Source organism: Pipra filicauda, unplaced genomic scaffold (genome assembly GCF_003945595.2).
Source record: "Pipra filicauda isolate LSUMZ 115617 unplaced genomic scaffold, ASM394559v2 scaffold219_size1829416_pilon, whole genome shotgun sequence".
Taxonomy (NCBI): Eukaryota; Metazoa; Chordata; class Aves; order Passeriformes; family Pipridae; genus Pipra; species Pipra filicauda.
Window position 1 is genome coordinate 1,765,601 of NW_024104331.1, and position 18,309 is coordinate 1,783,909.

General features: G+C 62.3%; 1 protein-coding gene across 8 annotated transcripts in view; it reads right to left on the minus strand.

Annotated features, from left to right (window-relative positions):
* Positions 1-16,182, minus strand: part of MACF1 (microtubule actin crosslinking factor 1) — a 141,001-nt gene extending 124,819 nt beyond the window's left edge. For 7 of the 8 annotated variants that reach the window (XM_039381241.1, XM_027740221.2, XM_027740220.2 and 4 more), the window contains exons 1-2: positions 16,086-16,182; positions 14,471-14,741 (exon numbers count right to left, since the gene is read on the minus strand). In XM_039381241.1, the coding sequence (XP_039237175.1) occupies positions 14,471-14,690 (220 nt within the window). In that variant the 5' untranslated portion in view covers positions 14,691-14,741; positions 16,086-16,182. The remainder of the gene's footprint in view (positions 1-14,470; positions 14,742-16,085) is intronic. The other variant, XM_039381240.1, reaches the window with a different exon arrangement.
* Positions 16,183-18,309: the final 2,127 nt, after the last annotated feature.

The window sequence follows — 18,309 nt, forward strand, 5'->3', positions numbered from 1 at the left end:
AGCATGGTGCTTACAAAGCTGAAAAGGAGATTTACTGGTTTTAAAGGAATTTTTGGCAGCAGGAACCAGCCCAGAGGGGGGTCCAAGCACCTGCCCTGCTCACTGCTGCCCTTCAGCAGGACTACTGTCCACTGGGCATGGACCAGCACTTCTCTCAAATCAAATAACTCATAATAACAATAATAGCATCAGAGGTGTTGAAATGAGCTGTCATGGAGGTAGATCCTGCTCTCCCTGTATCCGGAAAGATCCCAGCAGATTGAGCAAGACCCACCACACGGTGCAGGATCTGCCTCCCTGGGTTCCTGCACCTCCCAGCAGAGCCACCCTGTCACACCTGCACGAGCTTTGAGCTTTGCCAGAGGAAGAAGGGAGAGAAACCAGAGCAAGGATGTGCTGCAGGAGCCAAATCTCCCCCCAGAAACCAGGAGTGGGAGCTCCCTGTGTCTCAGGGGGGCAAGGAAATTCCCCTTATCCACGAGTGCATGAATATCCCAGCTCTTTCACCCTGTGTTGGGGTACATCCCAAAGCAAGCAGCATCCCACGGCAACGCCCCACATTATCCACAAAAATATTAATAAAGCCAAAACACTCATGGAAGTGGCCCTGTGTCCACCTTCTCCACAGCTCCATGGACAGACGGACACCCCTCCAGGGGCTGACTCACACTGGGGGTGTTGCTTTCCATTGTGAACGGAGCAAACCCAGCAGGCCAGTTGCCACCTGTGCCCCTGACAGCTGTCTGCCTGGGAACCAGGGAACCAAAATCCCTCTGGGAGCTCCGAGGGGGAAAGAGGGGCAGGTGCTGAGGTGCCTCCCTCGCACTCTGATTACACCAGAAACCTCTGCACCACCCGTCTCTGGTGGGATGGAGGTGACACCTGGAGATGGCACTGCCTTTGAGGGGGGCTGTCCGAGCCCTGTGGGCTCGTTGTGGCAGCAAGAAGGAGCTGATCCAATAACCAGTGAGTGGCCACATGAGCAGCCTGGATTCAAGGCTGGAGCTGGAGGTGCCTGGCTGGCAGCCCTGCTGCATCCCTGGCATCGTGGGGCCGCTCCCACAGACAGCCCCCCGCGCCCGTCGGCAGCGCCGGGAGCAGAATAAAGTTGTTGCGAGAAGCCAAGTTGTCACCACTAAAAATAGCACAATGGAATTTTCCTCTAAGAACAAAAAAAGAAAAAGGAAAGAAACCCTGCTTCTTGCTGACAAAGGGGCTGTGAGAAGGAAGGGAGGAACAGCCCCACAGAAGGGGAGCAGGGGGACATCGTCTCCTTCCCCTCCCACACCCCCAAACAGGGACAGAGGGAGAGCTGAGCCCATCACAGGGGAATAGCGGCACCGTCAACATCCCACCTGAATTATCTCCATCCTCCCCTTCCCAGCAAAGGGGAGAGACCAGACACCACCAGGATGGGCATGGCAAGCCGGCAGCTGCTCCAAAATTACAACGGTGGGAGGGAGATGCAGCTGCCCAGAATTGGCCCCTCCAGCACCACAGCTCTCCCCCAGCATCCACTGTGGCTCTGCACCCCCAGGGTGAGCAGGGTAACCCCACACTTGTGGGGGGGTCAGTGCCTCCCTCCTGCTTTGCTTCCTAATGGATCCAACACGGAAGCAAGTCAGCAGAGTGGGAAGGCAGCTGGAACCCACCAGTCCCCCCAAACCCCGTGGTGATGGGGAGAGCGGCACTTCCCTCCTCCCATCCCCAGGGGGTTAATGGGAAGCAGGTCTGACGCCACCAAACCCTATCCACAGGCATCCCAGCTCCCTCCATCCACAAGCATCCCGGCTCCCTCTCCCTGCCGGGAACGCCAGGAATTCCTGGAGGAGGGAGAATCTTCCAGCTGGCTCAATCAACAAATCAGCACAGTGAGACTGGGGGGAGAGTGAGGGGAGCCCCCAGCTCCTGCCATGGCCACCACACAGCCAGCCTGCTGAGGAATCCCAGCATCTCCCAGCCCAGCAACTGCCCTCCACAGCAGGAACGAGAAGCATCCCAAACAGCCGGAGAGAGGATGAAATATCTCCACAGGCAGCGTCTGGAGCCGCCTGCAATGAAATCATGGCTGTCCCCTCCAGCCTCGTCCCAGGGCACTGCCCCCGGGCACTGCCCCCATCCCAATGTGCAGCTGGGGGGCTCCACTGCCCTTCCCCACCGTCACCAGCAGTGGGGCAAGGGCTGTTCCAGCCATTCCAAGGATGTTGGCGGAGCCAGGGGAGGAAGGTTTGATGCAGGGCACGCCTGGGGCTCAGGGTGCGTTTATTTAGGGGCAGCCTCACCAGCACGGCTGCACCACCACCACCCTGGCGAGCCCCCAGCAGGGTCACAGTGATGGCCACGGACACACCAGCTGTCCCCAACATCACTGTAGCAATCCTAGTGTCAACTGAACATTCCCGAAGCAGGGAGGTGGTGCAGGGGCATTAATTAACGCTCATTAGCTGGCAGGGGACCGCTGGGCTGGGGAGAGGGCCAGCCCTGCTCCACATGGGAAGGAGTCGTTCCCACAGGATAGTTTTACCGGTAGGGCTCTTGTAGCAAAACTGCCCAAGGTCAACACGAATCTCTCTGCCACGGGAGCCTGCAGGGAAAAATAAGCTGCTGGCAAAAGCATTTCTGAAAGGCCACAACGGACCCAAATAATGATTAATAAAAACCAAGACAAGTTACACCCTGATCTGACACAACCAGAAGTCAGCACAAACATCCCACCTGGATCAAGGCACTGCAGGAGCTGGGCAGTGGGTTGGGAGGCAGCAAGGGCAGAGAAAGGACTTAGGAGTAGGATGGGGCAGAGCTGGTTTCAATCCCAACCGTGCCAGGACCATGCCCTTGACTTGGGCAGGGGTCCCAGCAGAGATCAAGGTGGGCAAAAGCAGAGGTTGGGAGAGAATACAACCCACGCAGGAGCTGTAGGGATGCAAAACAGAGCACTCATCACCTGTGGGAGGCTGGAAAAGCTTCCCCAGCATCATTAAAGAATGCTGGATGCGAGCACAGGGAGGGCAGGGAGGGCAGGCGGCTGCCGGCACGCTTGGACTCGCTGGAGGGAAACAGGGCTCAACAGGAAATGAAAAATGGAAATGCAGCATGTCACGCACAGGAAAACAACAAAATAAATATGATTGTGGCCTTGCAGCACCCAGGGCTCACTGGCCCAGATCGCTGATAAACAGGAGAGTGACAAAGGGACACTGCAAGGATGTGGCTGCAGGGACCAGGCACAAGCACAAGACCTGCAGCCAGACCTGTCTCATCTCTGCTGGTACCCAGAGACCCAGGATCCCATCTGCACTGTCAGAGCCTGCTCATGGCTCTGCTCCAGTGGGGCAAGAGGGAGCCTCAGCTCATCCTGCTGGGATCAGCGTCCCACTTATCAGCCAAAATCTCCCAAACCACCTCAACCAACAGCCCTCCCCGCTCCCCCACCTTCCAGGAATTTCTGGGCTTATCTGACCTAGAAGCAGGACACCCATCTCAGATCACTTCCCAGGACTCACTTTACCATGTCCACGGCCAAACACACACCAAATCTGATCACTCAGCCTCCCGCCCCACCACACATTTCAGTGGGAAGCTGATGCTGGAGGATCCCCCTCCCCGGCCCCCAAGCCGGGTGGGATCCATCCAGACATGAGCTTGGAAATGAAACTTCCCAGCTTATTAACACAAGCATCCTCCGTGCTTTGCAGACGCTGCTGTGCAGGGAACTTCCTTGGCAGTTTCCCTTTCCAAGCTGGAGGCTGTTTGAACACCCCCAAACCCAGCTCAGTTCCCCCCCCAGATAGGGCAGTGCTGAGAACTTAAATCTGGAGCTTCCAGCAAGCCTTGAGAAAGAGTGTCTGGAAGGAGAAGGAGGCCAGCATCCAGCAGGGATGCTGCAGGCCTGGCTGCTCGGGATGGAGGATGGGGATGTCTAGGTAGGGGATCCCACTACCAGGAAGCTGCTCTGCTCCCTGTGCTGGGGAGAACATCACCCTGCCTCCACCACCTCCCAGCACTGGCTCTGCTGGTTCCCACCCCTGGCTCTGCTGGTTCCCACCCCACCCGCAGACTCCGATGGGATGGGAAAGGTGTGAGCAATCAGTCAGGGTGCGGAGAGGAGCCGGTTTGAAGGTCCTGCCCACGGCCCTGGGAAGGTTCCCTCTGCACTGCCGTGCCGGGGGGCACGTCACGGGTGACGGCCACCACCAGCCCCACAAATTAGTGCTCCCACCGTGTCCCTGCTCCTGGCCCCATCCCAGGTGTGCCAGCACACCAACCACTGCACTGCCTCGCCCCAGGGGCAGCGATTGCCTCATCTGCCTGGAAAACTCAGCTGGCGTTGCTAGGATCCGTCCACAGCACACGGAGCTTCCAGGGCAGCAACGCCCTGGGGACGGCCGAGCCACAGAGAGCGGTGGGAAGGGCTGGATTATTTGAGCTCAGGGAGTGGGGTCCCTTCCAGGGCTTCCCTATCTGAGCAGAGCCCCAGGAGGGCCTGCTCTGCTTCCCAGCTGCTCCAAGCATCTTCCCACTGCCCCACACCTGTCTTGGCCCTCCTGCTCCAGCAGGCAGATCCTGCGCTGCCCCATGCAGGAACCAGGCCAAGTCTGTGGCACCACAGAGGACTCACAGCCTCTCTGTGCAGGAGGATGGAGCTTTATCCAGAGATCCCAGCATACCCACCCCAAGCTCCAGCACAGCTTCTCCCTACACCTCCCTTCCAGCAACTGGGATCTGCAGTGCCCTGCTGCTTCCACAGCTGAATTTATCCATTTTACATGCATAAAAAGAGCACTTATCACCCAGGGTGTTCAAACAATGGTGTTAAGACACTTCAAATTTAAATAAAACCTCTTGTTTTACTTCCCTCTGGGAGGTTTCTTGCCACTGGCATCAGCCACGGTATGTCCAGAGCAGTCTAAACTTAGCTGACACAAGCGAGACGAGCCTGGAAAGGGGGTTGGCTGGAAACCAGCAGACGGAGGTCAAAGACTCCGGTCTCACCCCGAAGCATGAGCCGGGAAGGAAAAGGCTCCGACGGGAATGCGTGCAGGCTGTGCTGAGAAGAGCAGGGAGAGAACAGCCCTTTCCAGAGGCTCGGCGGCGAGCTGGCTGCTGCAATGAGATCAAAGCCTTCCGGCACGGCCCCGCACACCAGCAGGTCACCGGTGCCTGTGCCGGCGAGGTACCGCGGATGCGGCCACCTCGGACGGGCACCCACCACCCCACCTCCCCAGGGGATTTTCTCTCTGGCCCAGGAGCACATGGAAACGAGGGGAAGCAGCCAACAGCCCCAGGACCTGCGAGCCGGGCTCAGCCACGGTTCTGGTTCATTAGCAGGGCACCAGGACAAGGACGGCAATCGCTTCCCGTTGATTCGTGGCGGGCACGCCGTCGGGATGGGGGGAGGCACGCGCCTCCCCGCCGGGCAATCCCAGCCCGGATGCCTTGGGATGGTGATGACTCCACTGTGAAGGCAGCGGAGAGCCAGCCGGGCGAGGTGGGGTGGGTCCTGCCACCTGAGAAACCACACACTCCGTTTCCCCGCTGGCCAAAACAAGCACGAGCAAAACATCTTCCACCAAGTGCTCAGGCTCCACCTCAGGCATCCGAGGTTGCCCAAGGCTCCTGCCACCTCCTCGAGCCTCCCCTTTGCCTCTGGTCCCCCCCCAGGACCAGGGAAGGCAACAACTCCCATGCACCTCCCCCCCCTAAAAAGAAAATCAGCATTATCCCACTCAATGATGGGAAGTCTGATGGCTTCCAGCCCAGCTTCCCCCTGTGCTTGCTCAAGCCAGGGACTCTCCACTCTAAAAGTGGCACTTGGCCAGCCCTCCTCCCAGGCAATGAAGAGGAAGAAGGGCTTCCTCTCCCCCAGTGAGGAGTCACTGTCATACCACCAGTCCCACCAGGGCTCTCACAGACCGCAGGGACCTCGTGCAGCTCACTCAGCACCACCCAGGAACGACGTTTATCCTTGTGGGATGAAATCCCAGCAACAGCCTTGCATCAGGAGGCAGCTGCGTGCTGGGAGAGCTGCTTAGCTCAAGGCACCTCCGAGACCCCAGCACCGGGGTCCAGACACCACTAGTTGTATTTGTTACGGCACAAGACAAGACACAAGTGGAAAAAAAATGATGTTCTTCAGAGATGGGAATGGCCAGGACTGCCACCCACCACCAGGAAGGCTCCACTCCCAAGTGGAAATGAACCCTGGTTGATTTATACAAGGGTCTTCCACCTCTGCTGCCCACCCCAGGCTCTCCTCCACTCCCTGGAAGGTTGTTCCCTCCCTAGCAGGAGCCAGGTTACTCGCACAAGGTGACAAGCCACCCTGTGCTGTCCCAGTCCAAACACGCCAGGCCACGTGCTGGGCACCACAGAGCTGGCAGAGACGGCGCCGGGGGTGGGAAAAAGCTTCTCAGGCACCACAGCTACAGGTTCCTACCCCCAATCCCCAAAAAAGAGTTAATTATGAAAAAGAAAGGATTTCACCAGGATTGATTAGTTAATGTTTACAGAGCAGGGAAAGCATGACCTGAGCTCTCAGCAGCACTACCGCCACCCTTGAGCTGCCAAACGTCCCAGGGGCTGCTCAGAACAGGGCCACAAGCTGGATCCTGCTTTCCAGAGTCATTGTCAGCATTCCCTTAAACACCGGGGGAAGTCCATGCCATGGGAACGGAAAGCGGCCTCAGCTGCTGAGCCCTGTGCCCATGGGAGGACAGAGCCAGGCCTTTCTTCCTGCCTAGACCCCTCTGCCCGGGGGCAGCATCCAGAAGGGATCCACCACCGTCACTCCCGCCGGCACCCGCGCTGCACGTCCCGGCACGCGCCGCGCCGATCCAGCGATGAGGCAAGCAGGGCTGGAACCTGCCCCACGCCACGTCCCTCCCCAGTGCAGCCAGATTGGTGAAGGTCGTGGTGCTGGAGACCTTCCAGCTGCAGGTGTGGGGGCTCTATTCCGGACAGGACAACCCGGAGGGCGCTGTGCCCCCCGAGGATGCCGGCGGCTGAAGGAAGGCCACGCTCAGGGAGGCAGCGCCGGAGCCTCCATCTCCAAATTCTCCATCTTTAGCCCCATCCCCTTGCTCAACCCACCCCCTCGGGACCAGGTGGGTGCCCCTGCAGTGCTGATGCAAACCTCCTCCCCCGGCACGGCCGCGGCGCTGCGGCACACCCCCCCAGCACCCCGCTGCCGAAGGTGGGTGTTCTCACAAAGAAAGAAATCACGGGGATCTGCCAGCTGGTTCACTCCTGCTCATCAGGGAAAGGCTGGATTTATAGCTCCACGTGCCTCTCCGAGACCCCTTCCCGTGCCATCGCCCTCCTTGCCTCCTGACCTGTCCTGGCTTGCTCAGCAGCAGAGGCCCCACTGCTCAGATTGGGGGTTTTAGGCTATTTTTTTTTTAGGAATAGAGTGGTGGTGTCTATTTGCCATCCCGGTTCCAGCAGGGCCAAGCGTCCTCCTTGCCCTCTGACGGTGTGAGCCGGTGTTGGCAGCACCAGGTCCTGGATGTGACAGGTACAGAGTGGCCACCACGAGCCGGACACCAACGCCACAGGTCTCCCCAGTCTGCCCTCAGCAGTCACATTTCGCTGAAAACTCCATGTTTTTGCAGGATTAAGAGGGGGAGGGGATGAGCCAGTGGAAAACTTGCTCTGGACAGGAAAACCCAAACCGTTTACAGGAGCTGCAATGGGGGAAAACAGGGGAGAGACGACACATCCACCGACTCAGAGCCCAGCAACCCAAACTTGGGCTCCCACTCAGCCCTCCCAGCACAGGTGGGGAGCTGGGAAGGGGTCAAAAGCAAAGGTAAGCTTTTTGGAGTATAAACACTCATTCTCCCTACACCACAAACACGCTCAAACAACACCCAGCAGGGTATTTCCAAGCTATTACCAGCTTTCTACCATATCCCAGCACAAATATCAGGTATTACCTAAAAAGAAACTCCTCCCCAGAGGAGCCCAACTGCTCAGTGAAAGCACCAGAGGGAGCCCAGGTGAAAGGGGTGCTCCAGCTGGGCCAGCACACACAGGCACTGGAATTTCCATTTCTCTTTTGGAACAAAGCAAACCCGATGCAAACAGCAGCTCTTCCCGTGCCAGCGCTGGCACCCGCTGCACTGCTTCCTGCGTCTCCACGCTGAACCCAACTACATCAAAGCAGCTTTTTATTAATAAAAGTTTGTCAAGTACTTGGGATGAGCCCGAGTCACGTTCTCCAGTGCCTTTCCAGGGCGCCTGAAGAGGCTTTATCCCCTGCTCCCTGTGGAAGCGGAGCGAGGCTGCGCGTCTCTCCCACCTCTGGGAGGTTTGAGTGGCACCCCCTGAGTCGGGGAGCCAGGGAATCCATTATTCCCCTTTCTCTGCAGGCAGAAAGGAAAAGGAAACAGGCGCCGCGAGCGCCTGGCTCCTCTGGGCTCGGCCATCCATCCGCATTTTAAAGAGACTTGGCTGCTAAACTTATAAAACGGAGCACTGGGAGCCCTGTGGGGCTGAAATCTGGGCTCCAGGACAAGTCTAGCACTGCAGCAGAGGAGGGGGGGAAAAAATAATAATAACAAGCAGAAGAATGGGAACGCACACAACTGCCTGGGATGAGCCGCTGACATCAAAACTGCACACTCACTGCCGGTACCGGCACCGGCACAGCCGCCACCACACCGGCCTGGGGAGCGCCTCAGCCCTTCCTCCCCGCCCAGCTGCGGCTCAGGGAGGGAGCCCAGCCCCGTGGGGACACTGGTGGGCCCCCACATACCTCGTACCACCCCAGTGAGGGCACAGGGATGGAGGATGTCCGAGCACCAAGGCGCGGTGGTGGGAGCCTGGATGCTGGACACAGGGACCCCAAAAACTCTGGGAATCCCACACAGGGGACACGGGAAGCTCACACGGGGATGCGGAGCCCCCCGCTCAAGCAGTTCATGCAGAAACACCCAGACATCCCACGCAGGGGACACCAGTGCCACTCACCCCTAGGGCACCGCACGCAGGGATGCTGAGCCCACGCAGGGGACACGGCACCCCAGGAACCCCACGCAGGGACACTGAGGATACAGACAGCCCACGCAGGAACCCGGGGCAGCCCACGCAGGGGACTCTCAGCCTTCAGGCATTTCACACAGGGGACACCTGGGGCACTTGGGTACCCCACACCGTGGGACACTTGGACCCCGAGCACCCCACACCAGGGGGACACCCGGACCGTGGGGTACCCCCACACGGGGGAGGACACTCAGACCCTGAGCTCCCCACGCTGGGGGGGGGGAGACACCCGGACCCCGGAGCACCCCCATACCGGGGGGACACCCGGACCGTGGGGTACCCCCACACGGGGGAGGACACTCAGACCCTGAGCTCCCCACGCTGGGGGGGGGGAGACACCCGGACCCCGGAGCACCCCCATACCGGGGGGACACCCGGACCCCGGGGTACCCCACGCAGGGGCTGCCCGAGGATGCCCCCTCCGAGCACCCCGCCCCGCCGAGCTCCCGGGGCCGCCCCCGCGGGCACAGGCACAGCACCGTTCACGGCACCGGCAGGGCGCCGGCTCATGCCCGCGGGGGCCTCCCCGCCGCCCTGCAGGCCCCGCCGGTGCGCGGGTTACCTTTGTAACGCTCCAGCACGTCCTCGTAGGCCTGGACGAACTCCTTCTCCTGGGTGCGGTTGGCCGGGAGCAGCCCCGGCACGTAGCCGGCCATGGCGGCCCCTTTGTGCCCGCGCTGGGCGCAGCTGCCGGCGGCGCGGCCAGGGCCGGTCTGCGCCGGGGCCGCTTCCGCCGCCGCGCCCGGGCCCGCGGCCCCGCCCACCGCGGGGGACACGCCCACCGGCGGGACACGCCCACGGGCACAGGACACGCCCGTTAAAGCGGCACGCCCGGCGACACGCCCACTCGGGGGACACGCCCCCTGGGCGCGCTGATTTGCATGGGACACGCCCATCGAGGCACGCCCACCCATAGGGATACGCCTTGGACACGCCCCCTGGACACGCTTGTAGATACGGACACGCCCCTCGGACACGCCCACTGGCGCTGGGCACACCCCCGACACGATGGTCATTGTACGCTCCGCCCCCCCGGGATAGGCCACGCCCCATCAATGGGCCACGCCCCCTGCGCCCGCTCTGGCCCCGCAGCGACCCCTGGTGGTGGCAGTGGGGGTGACTGGGGTGACACTGGGGGGACACCGGGGAGTTACACTGGGGGTGACACAGAGCAAGTGACAGTGGGAGTGACACTGGGGTGGCAGTGGGGGGTGACACTGAGGAGTGACACCAAGGGATGACAGTGGGGGGGTGACAGTGGGGGTGACATGAGGGGGGTGACATCAAGGGGGTAGACACAGTCCAGCAGGGCCACACGTGATACCAGAGTGTCCTAGTGGCAAGCAGTGCCCCCAGCACATCCCAGTGAGCCCAGAGCAGTTCATCCCACTGTATCCCAGTGCATTCCTGTGAGCCCAGGGCAGTTCATCCCAGTGCAGCCCAGTGTATCCCAGTGCACTCCTGTGAGCCCATATCACTGCAGCCTCATGCATCCCAGTGCACCCCAGCACCTCCCAGTGCCACAAGGGCATTGCTTCCCAGTGCACCCAGAGCACCCTCTGCAATCAAAACACTGCATCCCAGTGCATCCCAGTGCATCCCAGTGCACCCGAGCGGGACAGCATCTGAGCTGCCCCCAGTCCCACTGTGCCTAGGATGGGGGTCCCACTCCCTGTGTGCCCAAGGCTCTGCACCCCAACCTGCCACCAGCATGAGAGCAACTGGGGGGACTGGTGTGCCTGTGGGTGACCCCCAGGCTGGGATCCCGGCTGGAGCTGGGTGGGAGCTGTGAGCAGGGAGAGCCAGGCCCCTTGTCGCCTTTTTTGGCCATCTCAAGATGCTGCTTTTTCACCCCGATGCGCCGTTCCCATGGCAACCGGAGGGCCCGGCTGGGTAACCATGGAAACAAGAAAAGCCCCATCCCGCTCAGGCAGACACCCTGTGTCTCCCCACCATCACCCAGAGACCCCCAAATCCCCCCAGGGTTGGGGGTGGCTGCACCCACACTCCTCCAGGGGATGAAGAGGAGACATGAGCAGCAGCAGCATCGTCCTCCTCCTCTTTCTCCTCCTCCTTGTCCTCCTGCAGCCTTTGGCCTAGGGTGGGGTTACACAAATCACCCCCTCACCCTGGTTTTGGAGGCATCTCCCCCTCATCATGGTGCCTTAATTAAGAAAAGTAATTAACATGGCACTGAGCGCCGGTGTCCGGCTGCATCCCTGCCTGAGCCTTCACAGGGAGGAGGGTTTGAATCCCAGCGACCTCATGGCAGGGTCTTTGTGCCCAGCAGTACCAGAGCCAGGCAGTCATCCTCGGGCAGTGGAGCATCCTACTGGGAATGGCCAGAGCATCCACTGGGAACGGCCACAGGGATGCAGCTCCTCCGGCTCTGCCCGCAGAGCCGCCCCGCACGGAGCCCTGCAGAGGTGCCCGCGCTTGCCACATCCCTCTGACCCAAAAACGCGTTCCCAGGGAAAGGGAAATCTGTGCCCGCCAGCTGGCACTCAGCGGTTCCTCCCCGGGCAGCGGGAATGCTGCTCGGAGCCTGCCCTGGCCCCGCTGCTGCTCCCAAGGCAGCGGAGAACAAGGGGGTTTGTTCCCGTGTCCCCGGGGACGAAGCACAGCTCCCTCCCTCAGCCAGCGCCGGCTCTGCCAGCGGCGCGGGTGACGCGCCCGGGTGACAAAGGACTCCCAGGAGTCTTTTCAAAGAGCCCTTGGAAAACCCCTGCGATGCCTCGTCCATCACCCCTGCCCGCTCACCCCCGGCCCCCCAGATTCCCCCGGCCCCTCCTGCCCCGGCACCACCCCAGCACCCCAACACAACCCTGGCAGCACCAAGTACGAGCAGATTTAGGATGAAAGAGCCTGTTTTTTCCCCTAAAAAACAGCCCCCACCGCCCACTCTCACCCTCTGCCAAGTGCCTGGAGCGAGACAGAAGGAGCGGGGCCAAGGGTCAGATTCTGACCCTTCACGTCCCGCTCCCCCCTGCCTCTCCCCCACCACTGCCTTCCAAGGAGCTGCCAGTAAAGCAGGGAACAGCTCCAGAACTGCCTGGGGACACAGGCCAGCGTGTCCCAGTCCCCTGCACCACAGCAGGGTCCTCACTGGTGCAACCCCTCCATGGTCACAGCCGGGTCCTCCTTTTTTTGGCTCTGACGGCCAGAAAGGACGCAGAGACCACTAGACCCCATGGACAGCAAGGAGGAAGAGTCCCCCAGGTCCATGTGTCCCCCCAAAGCCACTGAGGTGCCACACTCCCCTGCCCACGGTGGGCACAGGACGGGGCTCCCCAGCCCCTCATGATGCTCAGGCTCTGCCCTCACTCCTGTGCCGGGTCCCTGGTGCCCCTTCCTGGGGATCCCAGGGAGCCAAGCCCCTTCCCCCTCCCCAGGCACACCGAAGGGTGCCAGTTCCCCCCGGGGCACATTCCACAGGCCCTGATCCCTGGATCCCTGGTCCCCAGCCCGGCCCCTGCGGTGGGAAGAGGCGCTGGGGCGGCCGGCGCCCTGCAGACATTCCCGCTGAATAATGCAAGGATCTGAATCAATATTTCAGCTCATTTTCAAACTTGGTGACACAAAACTGTCTCGGAACTCTTTTTTTTTTTCCCCCAGCTCAGCACTGTCTCGCTGCACCTCCCGAGTTATTTTTAATGGGGAATCTGCATGAGACCGAATTTTGTGACATCCCCCTGCCTTTAATCACGGGCTGGATCCAGCTGCCACCACGACAAGCACTCGGCATCCCGGGCAGAAAGGCAGCTGGGGAATGGCTGTGCCTTGATGGGGTCTGTCTCTTGGGTGCAGGAGGGTGCTCAGCACCCATCAGGATGGGGTTTTTGGGGCACAGATGGGCCGTGAGAGGTGATGGTCCAGCCCAGAAGTGTTAAAGGCCAGGCTGGATGGAGCTCTGAGCAACCTGGTCTAGTGAAAGGTGTCCCTGCCTGTGGCAGGGGGTTTGGAATGAGATGCCCTTTAAGGTCCCTTCCAAGCCAGACCATTCCATGATTCTATGATGGGCACGTTGGGATCCTGGTACCCGGCCATCTCCCAGCCCCGGCGGTGCTGGGATTTGGGGCAGGACCAGCCACACCCTGCACATTTGCTTCCCCCAGCCCCAGACGGTGCATTCTCAAGAACCATCATTTGAATCAACTGGTTCTTCCAGCCCCAAGATGCCCGGAGCCAGGATGGCACCCGAGTGGCACCACGGCACGGCCGGAGCTGCACGCACCCCTGTGCCATGGGGCAGGCAGGGAGGGAGCCCAGCAGCACCCCACGGCCACTCCTGACCTAGTGGCACCTGTCCCTGCACCAGGTGCTGTCCCTGCTCCCCGGTGCTCCCAGCCTGAGCCCCCACAGGGTGCAGAGCCCAGTGCTGGGGCTGATTTGGCCATGGGCTTGGGGCTGGCAGGGGCTGGCGGGGCAGAGCAGGCACTTCAGGAGTTGTCACCCTCATGCCCACCTCCACCAGCAAAATAAAAGCTGGGCCCTGGGTTTCCCTTGGAGCAACAGCCAGGAACAGCCTGGCCAGGGCTCAGCGGGGGCCCCTCAGCATGTCCCTGAATCCCGTTTGCTCCGGCAGGAACAGATCAAAGGCGCCTGGAGTGCAGGGAGTTGTGGACAGACCCCAGCAGATGCAGATCAAAGCCCCTGATGGCTGCTTGGCCCCAGTGAAGAAGCAAATTCTGGCTCTGGTGCCTGGAGCCACCACCCTGAGCAAACTCCTCCATCGTCCCTCCCCAACAGCCCTGGAGCCGGAGTTCCCACCTCCCCCCTCAACCAGCACTTGGAGAAGGAGCCATTGGCCATGGTGGGTCCATCCCTGTCTTTGTTTCTCCTTCCCATCCCCATTCCTTCCCCAGGGCTGTGACCTGGGCATCACGGCGGGGTAGCAGAAGGGGGACACACAGAGCAGTGACACAATGACCAGAGCGATGGGGCTGTCCATGGGCACCACCAGGGCAAAGGAGCAGCCCCAGCCCCATGGACACCACCAGGGCAAAGGAGCAGCCCCGGCAACATCATCCAGGTGGGAATCCCAAACCTCCCAGGGCAAATTCCTCCTTGGAGTTCAGCCAAGGGCATTGTTCTACCAAGGAGCCATTTAGTCCTTCATTAAGCATTCTAATGTCACCCAACCCACGAGTTGGAGAAGCCCAGTCATCCCTTAACCCCAGTGCTGAGGGTATGAACTGCCCAGGGCGAGCCTGGAGAGGACAAAGCCTTGGCAGAACCAAGCCACCACCCTGGTCCTCACCCACCAAAAGCCACATCCATCCCTCTGTTCCCCATCCCATCCATCCCCAGTCTCCCTGGGAAGCAGTAGGGTACAGGGATGACCCCGAGACCATCTCAGCCACCGTGGGGGGAGCCCCATCTACCCATCCCCGAGAGGGATCCACTGCACAAAAGGGCGCTGACTTACCTGCGACCCTGACAACAGCCCTCTCAGCCGGGTCCAGCACAGAGTCCTGGCTCTTCCTCTTCCTCTGCTCATGGAGGGGTAAATTCCAGGGCAAGGTGTCGCCGGGCGGGCAGGGGGAGAGGCTGCCCGAGCGCTCGCTGCGGTAGGAACGCTCGCTCCGGCACGACCGCTCGCTCCGGCACGACCGCTCGCTGAGGGTCTCCTCGTCGGAGGACGACATGGCCCAGGGCACGGGCAGGAGGGCAGGCAGGACGTCCCCACGGGCAGCACCCTGCAGGAGGAGCAAACAGCTCGTGACACTGGGCCGCCGGCGGGTCCTTCCCTGCCACAGGTGCTGGGGCTGATGGAGAAGGGACCATCCCACCCTGGATGTCCCTGCCCTCAGCCCCTGCCCAAACGTCCTCTTGGGCAGGTGAATCAGCCCTCCCAAAGCTCCTAAATGCTGCCTCAGTTTTCCCCTTGCTGGTCTGACAGCTGGGATTCCCAGGGATGGGGACAGTGGCACGGCTTCCCCTCCACCAGCAAAGCCCACACTGGCATCCCCAGCACCAGTTCACTCCCACAAAGCCAAGTCCAACCTTTTTGGGTTTGGTTTCTTTGTGCTCGGCACAAGAAGAAGCAGCAGATAGGCGCTGCCCTTTGTACCTGCAGGTTTTTCCCCTCTGAGAATGGGAATGGCTCTAAAAATCCTATTAATCATGGCAGGGGAAGATGGTAGGGCTTTCTGGAGCACGCCGGGAGTGAGCTGTGCCACGTACACACGCTGGGCAAATAAGCACCTTGCATGAGACATATTTAAAATAAATCTCATTGTGTCCTCTAGCACGACCAGGAAAAAATGCCTGAGACTCCTACAACCGATGTGCCGCGGCGCAGGAGCCGCCTCCATCGCGCCGTGCCTTTCCTTATTCCCATCATTTAATCAGCAAAACAGGAACAAAGAGACCCAAAAAAACATTGAAAGAAAAGGAGAAAGGATTCCATGAGTCATTCACCCCCCATTGAAAAGCTGCGAAAAAATGAATCGCGGCCCAAAACCGCGGCTCCCCCAGGCAGCCCCGGGGGGCTCAGCCCGCGCCCTGTTTTTGGGGGACCCAGAGGTGTGGGGCTGGGGGGGGCCGCGAGGCCGGGGGGGGTTCCGGTGCCCAGGGAGAGGCAGAGCCGGGGGCTGCGGGGGCTGGACCCGGGGTTGCGGCGCGGGCGGGGGGGCAGCAGGTGCGGGAGGCAGCGGGGTGCGGGCACGGCTCTGCGGGGGCACACGGGGCCGGTCTGGCCCCCGCGGGTCCTCCTCCCCCCCGGTTCAACACCACCCCCCCTCACGGCACCCTCCGGTGCCCGCAGCTCCAGCCCAGCCCGGGCGGCTGCTGCCCCCTTTTCCCGGTCCATTCCCATCCCCACCCGCCGCCCTTCCGCGCTCCATCCCCGCTCCATCCCTGCCTCCTGCCCTTGCCGCTCCATCCCCCGCTCCTCCCTGGCGCTTCCTCGCTCCATCCCCGCACCATCCCCGGCGCTTCCCGGCTCCATCCCCGGCCCATCCCCGCTCCATCCGCCGCCCTTCCTCGTTCCCTCCCTCCCGGGTGCGCACCCCCGCTCCCGCACCCCCGGCCCCGCTCACCCCCCGCGGCCGCTCCGGTACCGACTGGGCGCGGGCAGGACGCGGCGCTCCCGGTGCCGGCCCGGCCCCGCCGTGCGCTCCCGGTCCGGCCGCTCCCGGCCCCGCCGTGCGCTCCCGCCGCCGCGGCGCCTCCCCCGGCCCGGCCCGGCCCTGCCCACCGGGCGGCGGGAGCGGCGGGGGGGTCCCGGCCGCCTCCCGCCCCGCGCAGCCCCGGGACCGGCCCCGCCGCCCCCGCTCCTACACCAGCACAACCGGCACTGCCGCCCCGGGCACCCCCGGTCCGGCCCCGGGCACCCCCTCGGGGCTCCCACCCTGTGCCCCCCCTCCCCTCAACCTGCCCGTGCTCCTCAGGGCACCCCAACGCCTGCTGCCTCCGCACCCCCTTGCATAGGGGAACCCCCCAAGCCACTGAGCAGCTCCCCACCCACTGTACAGGGGGTCCCCCCAAACCACCCATCAGCTCCCAATGCTCCACACACACACCCCCTCCGAGACCCTCCTGCGTCCCCTCAGCATCCCTCCTCCAGCCCGTCCCCTGCATCCCCCCAGGCCCAGGGTAATCAGAGCACCCATCGATCCGGGATCGGGGCCAGCAGCCACAGCCGCGGTGGGAGCACAGCGGGGGGGACACGAGCAGGGTGAAAGGGGACAGGAGCAGGGACAGGCACGGAAAGGGCCGTGCTGGGAGAGCTGTGAGCTGCCCAGGGCCTCACCTGCGGGGCGGAGGGGCATCCCAGCCCCAGCCGGATCTGTCCCAGCGCCAGGCGAGGCGCGGGCAGGGACACCAGGAGCAGCCCGAAGGGGTGGCGGAGCTGCAGGACGGCCCCGGCCGCCTGGCAGGAGTGAAGCAGGATAAACCGCTCCGGCTGACGGCAGATCCAGCCGCCCCGCACCGACGGCGGGACCCAACGAGCAGCACCAGCCCCGTGCCACGGCCCGGGGCCAGCGCGGCTGCTCCCGCGGCGCCGCACACGGCCCGGCCCGGCCCGGCGCCCCAGTCCCCCCGGGGTCTCGGCGCACCCGGCTGCCCCCTGGGCATCTCTCCCCCGCCGGTTTTCAGGTCTCATCCCAAAACACGTCCCTTCTGCTTCCCGGTGGCTGTTGTTTTCCTGAGCACTTCCAGCGAGAGGACACGGGCGTGGGGTGTGGTGACACCGCCGTGCTCTCGGACGCTTGGGATGTGGCTGTAGAGGAGCACGTGCTGCCCTACGGCCCTGCCTGGCCCGGTCAGGGATGGGGCCAAAACCCGCCCAGGTGTGGGTTCACTGGTGGGATGATCCCACAGGTGCAGCAGCCAAGGCCTTGATGACAGGAGCTCCAGCTGGGAATGAGGGTGTGAGCTCCTGGGATCCCACAGGAGTCCCAACAACACTGCAGCCAGGCCAGACCGGTGCTGAGGAACTGGGGCAAGAGTAAATAGCATCTTAGAAAAGGGTGTCCTGGTGGGTTGGCACCAGCCCCACCACCCTGGCAGCGCTTTCTCTTCCCTCCCTGTGCAGGTCGCACACCCCTGGAGCGCGTGGTCGGGTCCACGCTGGACACTGACGGATAAATGTGCTCCAGTGGGGGCTGTGGTTCCCATCGTCATGAGGAACCCCTAAATCCGTGAGAGCTGGGGAGCAGGGAAGGCTCATCCCACCAGCGCCAGAGGCCTCAGACGCGCTGGGAGGAGGGAAGTGCCTGAAGAACCAGACACCACTCGCACCATTCCCGAAGCTCCCAGACGGGTTGGGCAGCTCAGCCACGTGTCTGCGGAGCAGGGAGGTGACAGAGGTGACAGACCTGATGGCCCTGTGAGCCCAGCCACGGACAGCCCAGCCCTTGGCTCACACCAGGGTGATGCTGTGACACCCTTGGTCACCCCCACGCTGACCAGGCACCGCCTGCCCCCAGGACGTGGCACAGGGTTCACGGCACTCGTGGGGAGCCCGGCCCTGGCTCTGGGGTGACGTGTCCCTCCGTCACCCTGCACTCCGTGTCACCAGCCTGGCTCCAGCCTCCTCCCTCACGGTGCTCTGGGAGTAAACCCGGCCAATCCGAGCCCTGTTGAATCCTGGAGGAGTGAGGGCGGCCGGGAGACGGTGCCTGTTCCAGCCTGTGTGGATCTCACACCTGAAACGCGTTTCCCAAAATCCCTCGCAGCGCCAGGGGGTGCTGGATTATTCGTGCTGTGGATCTGGGTTAAGATCTTGTGTTGTTTTGCCTACGTGGAGACAGGGAGTTG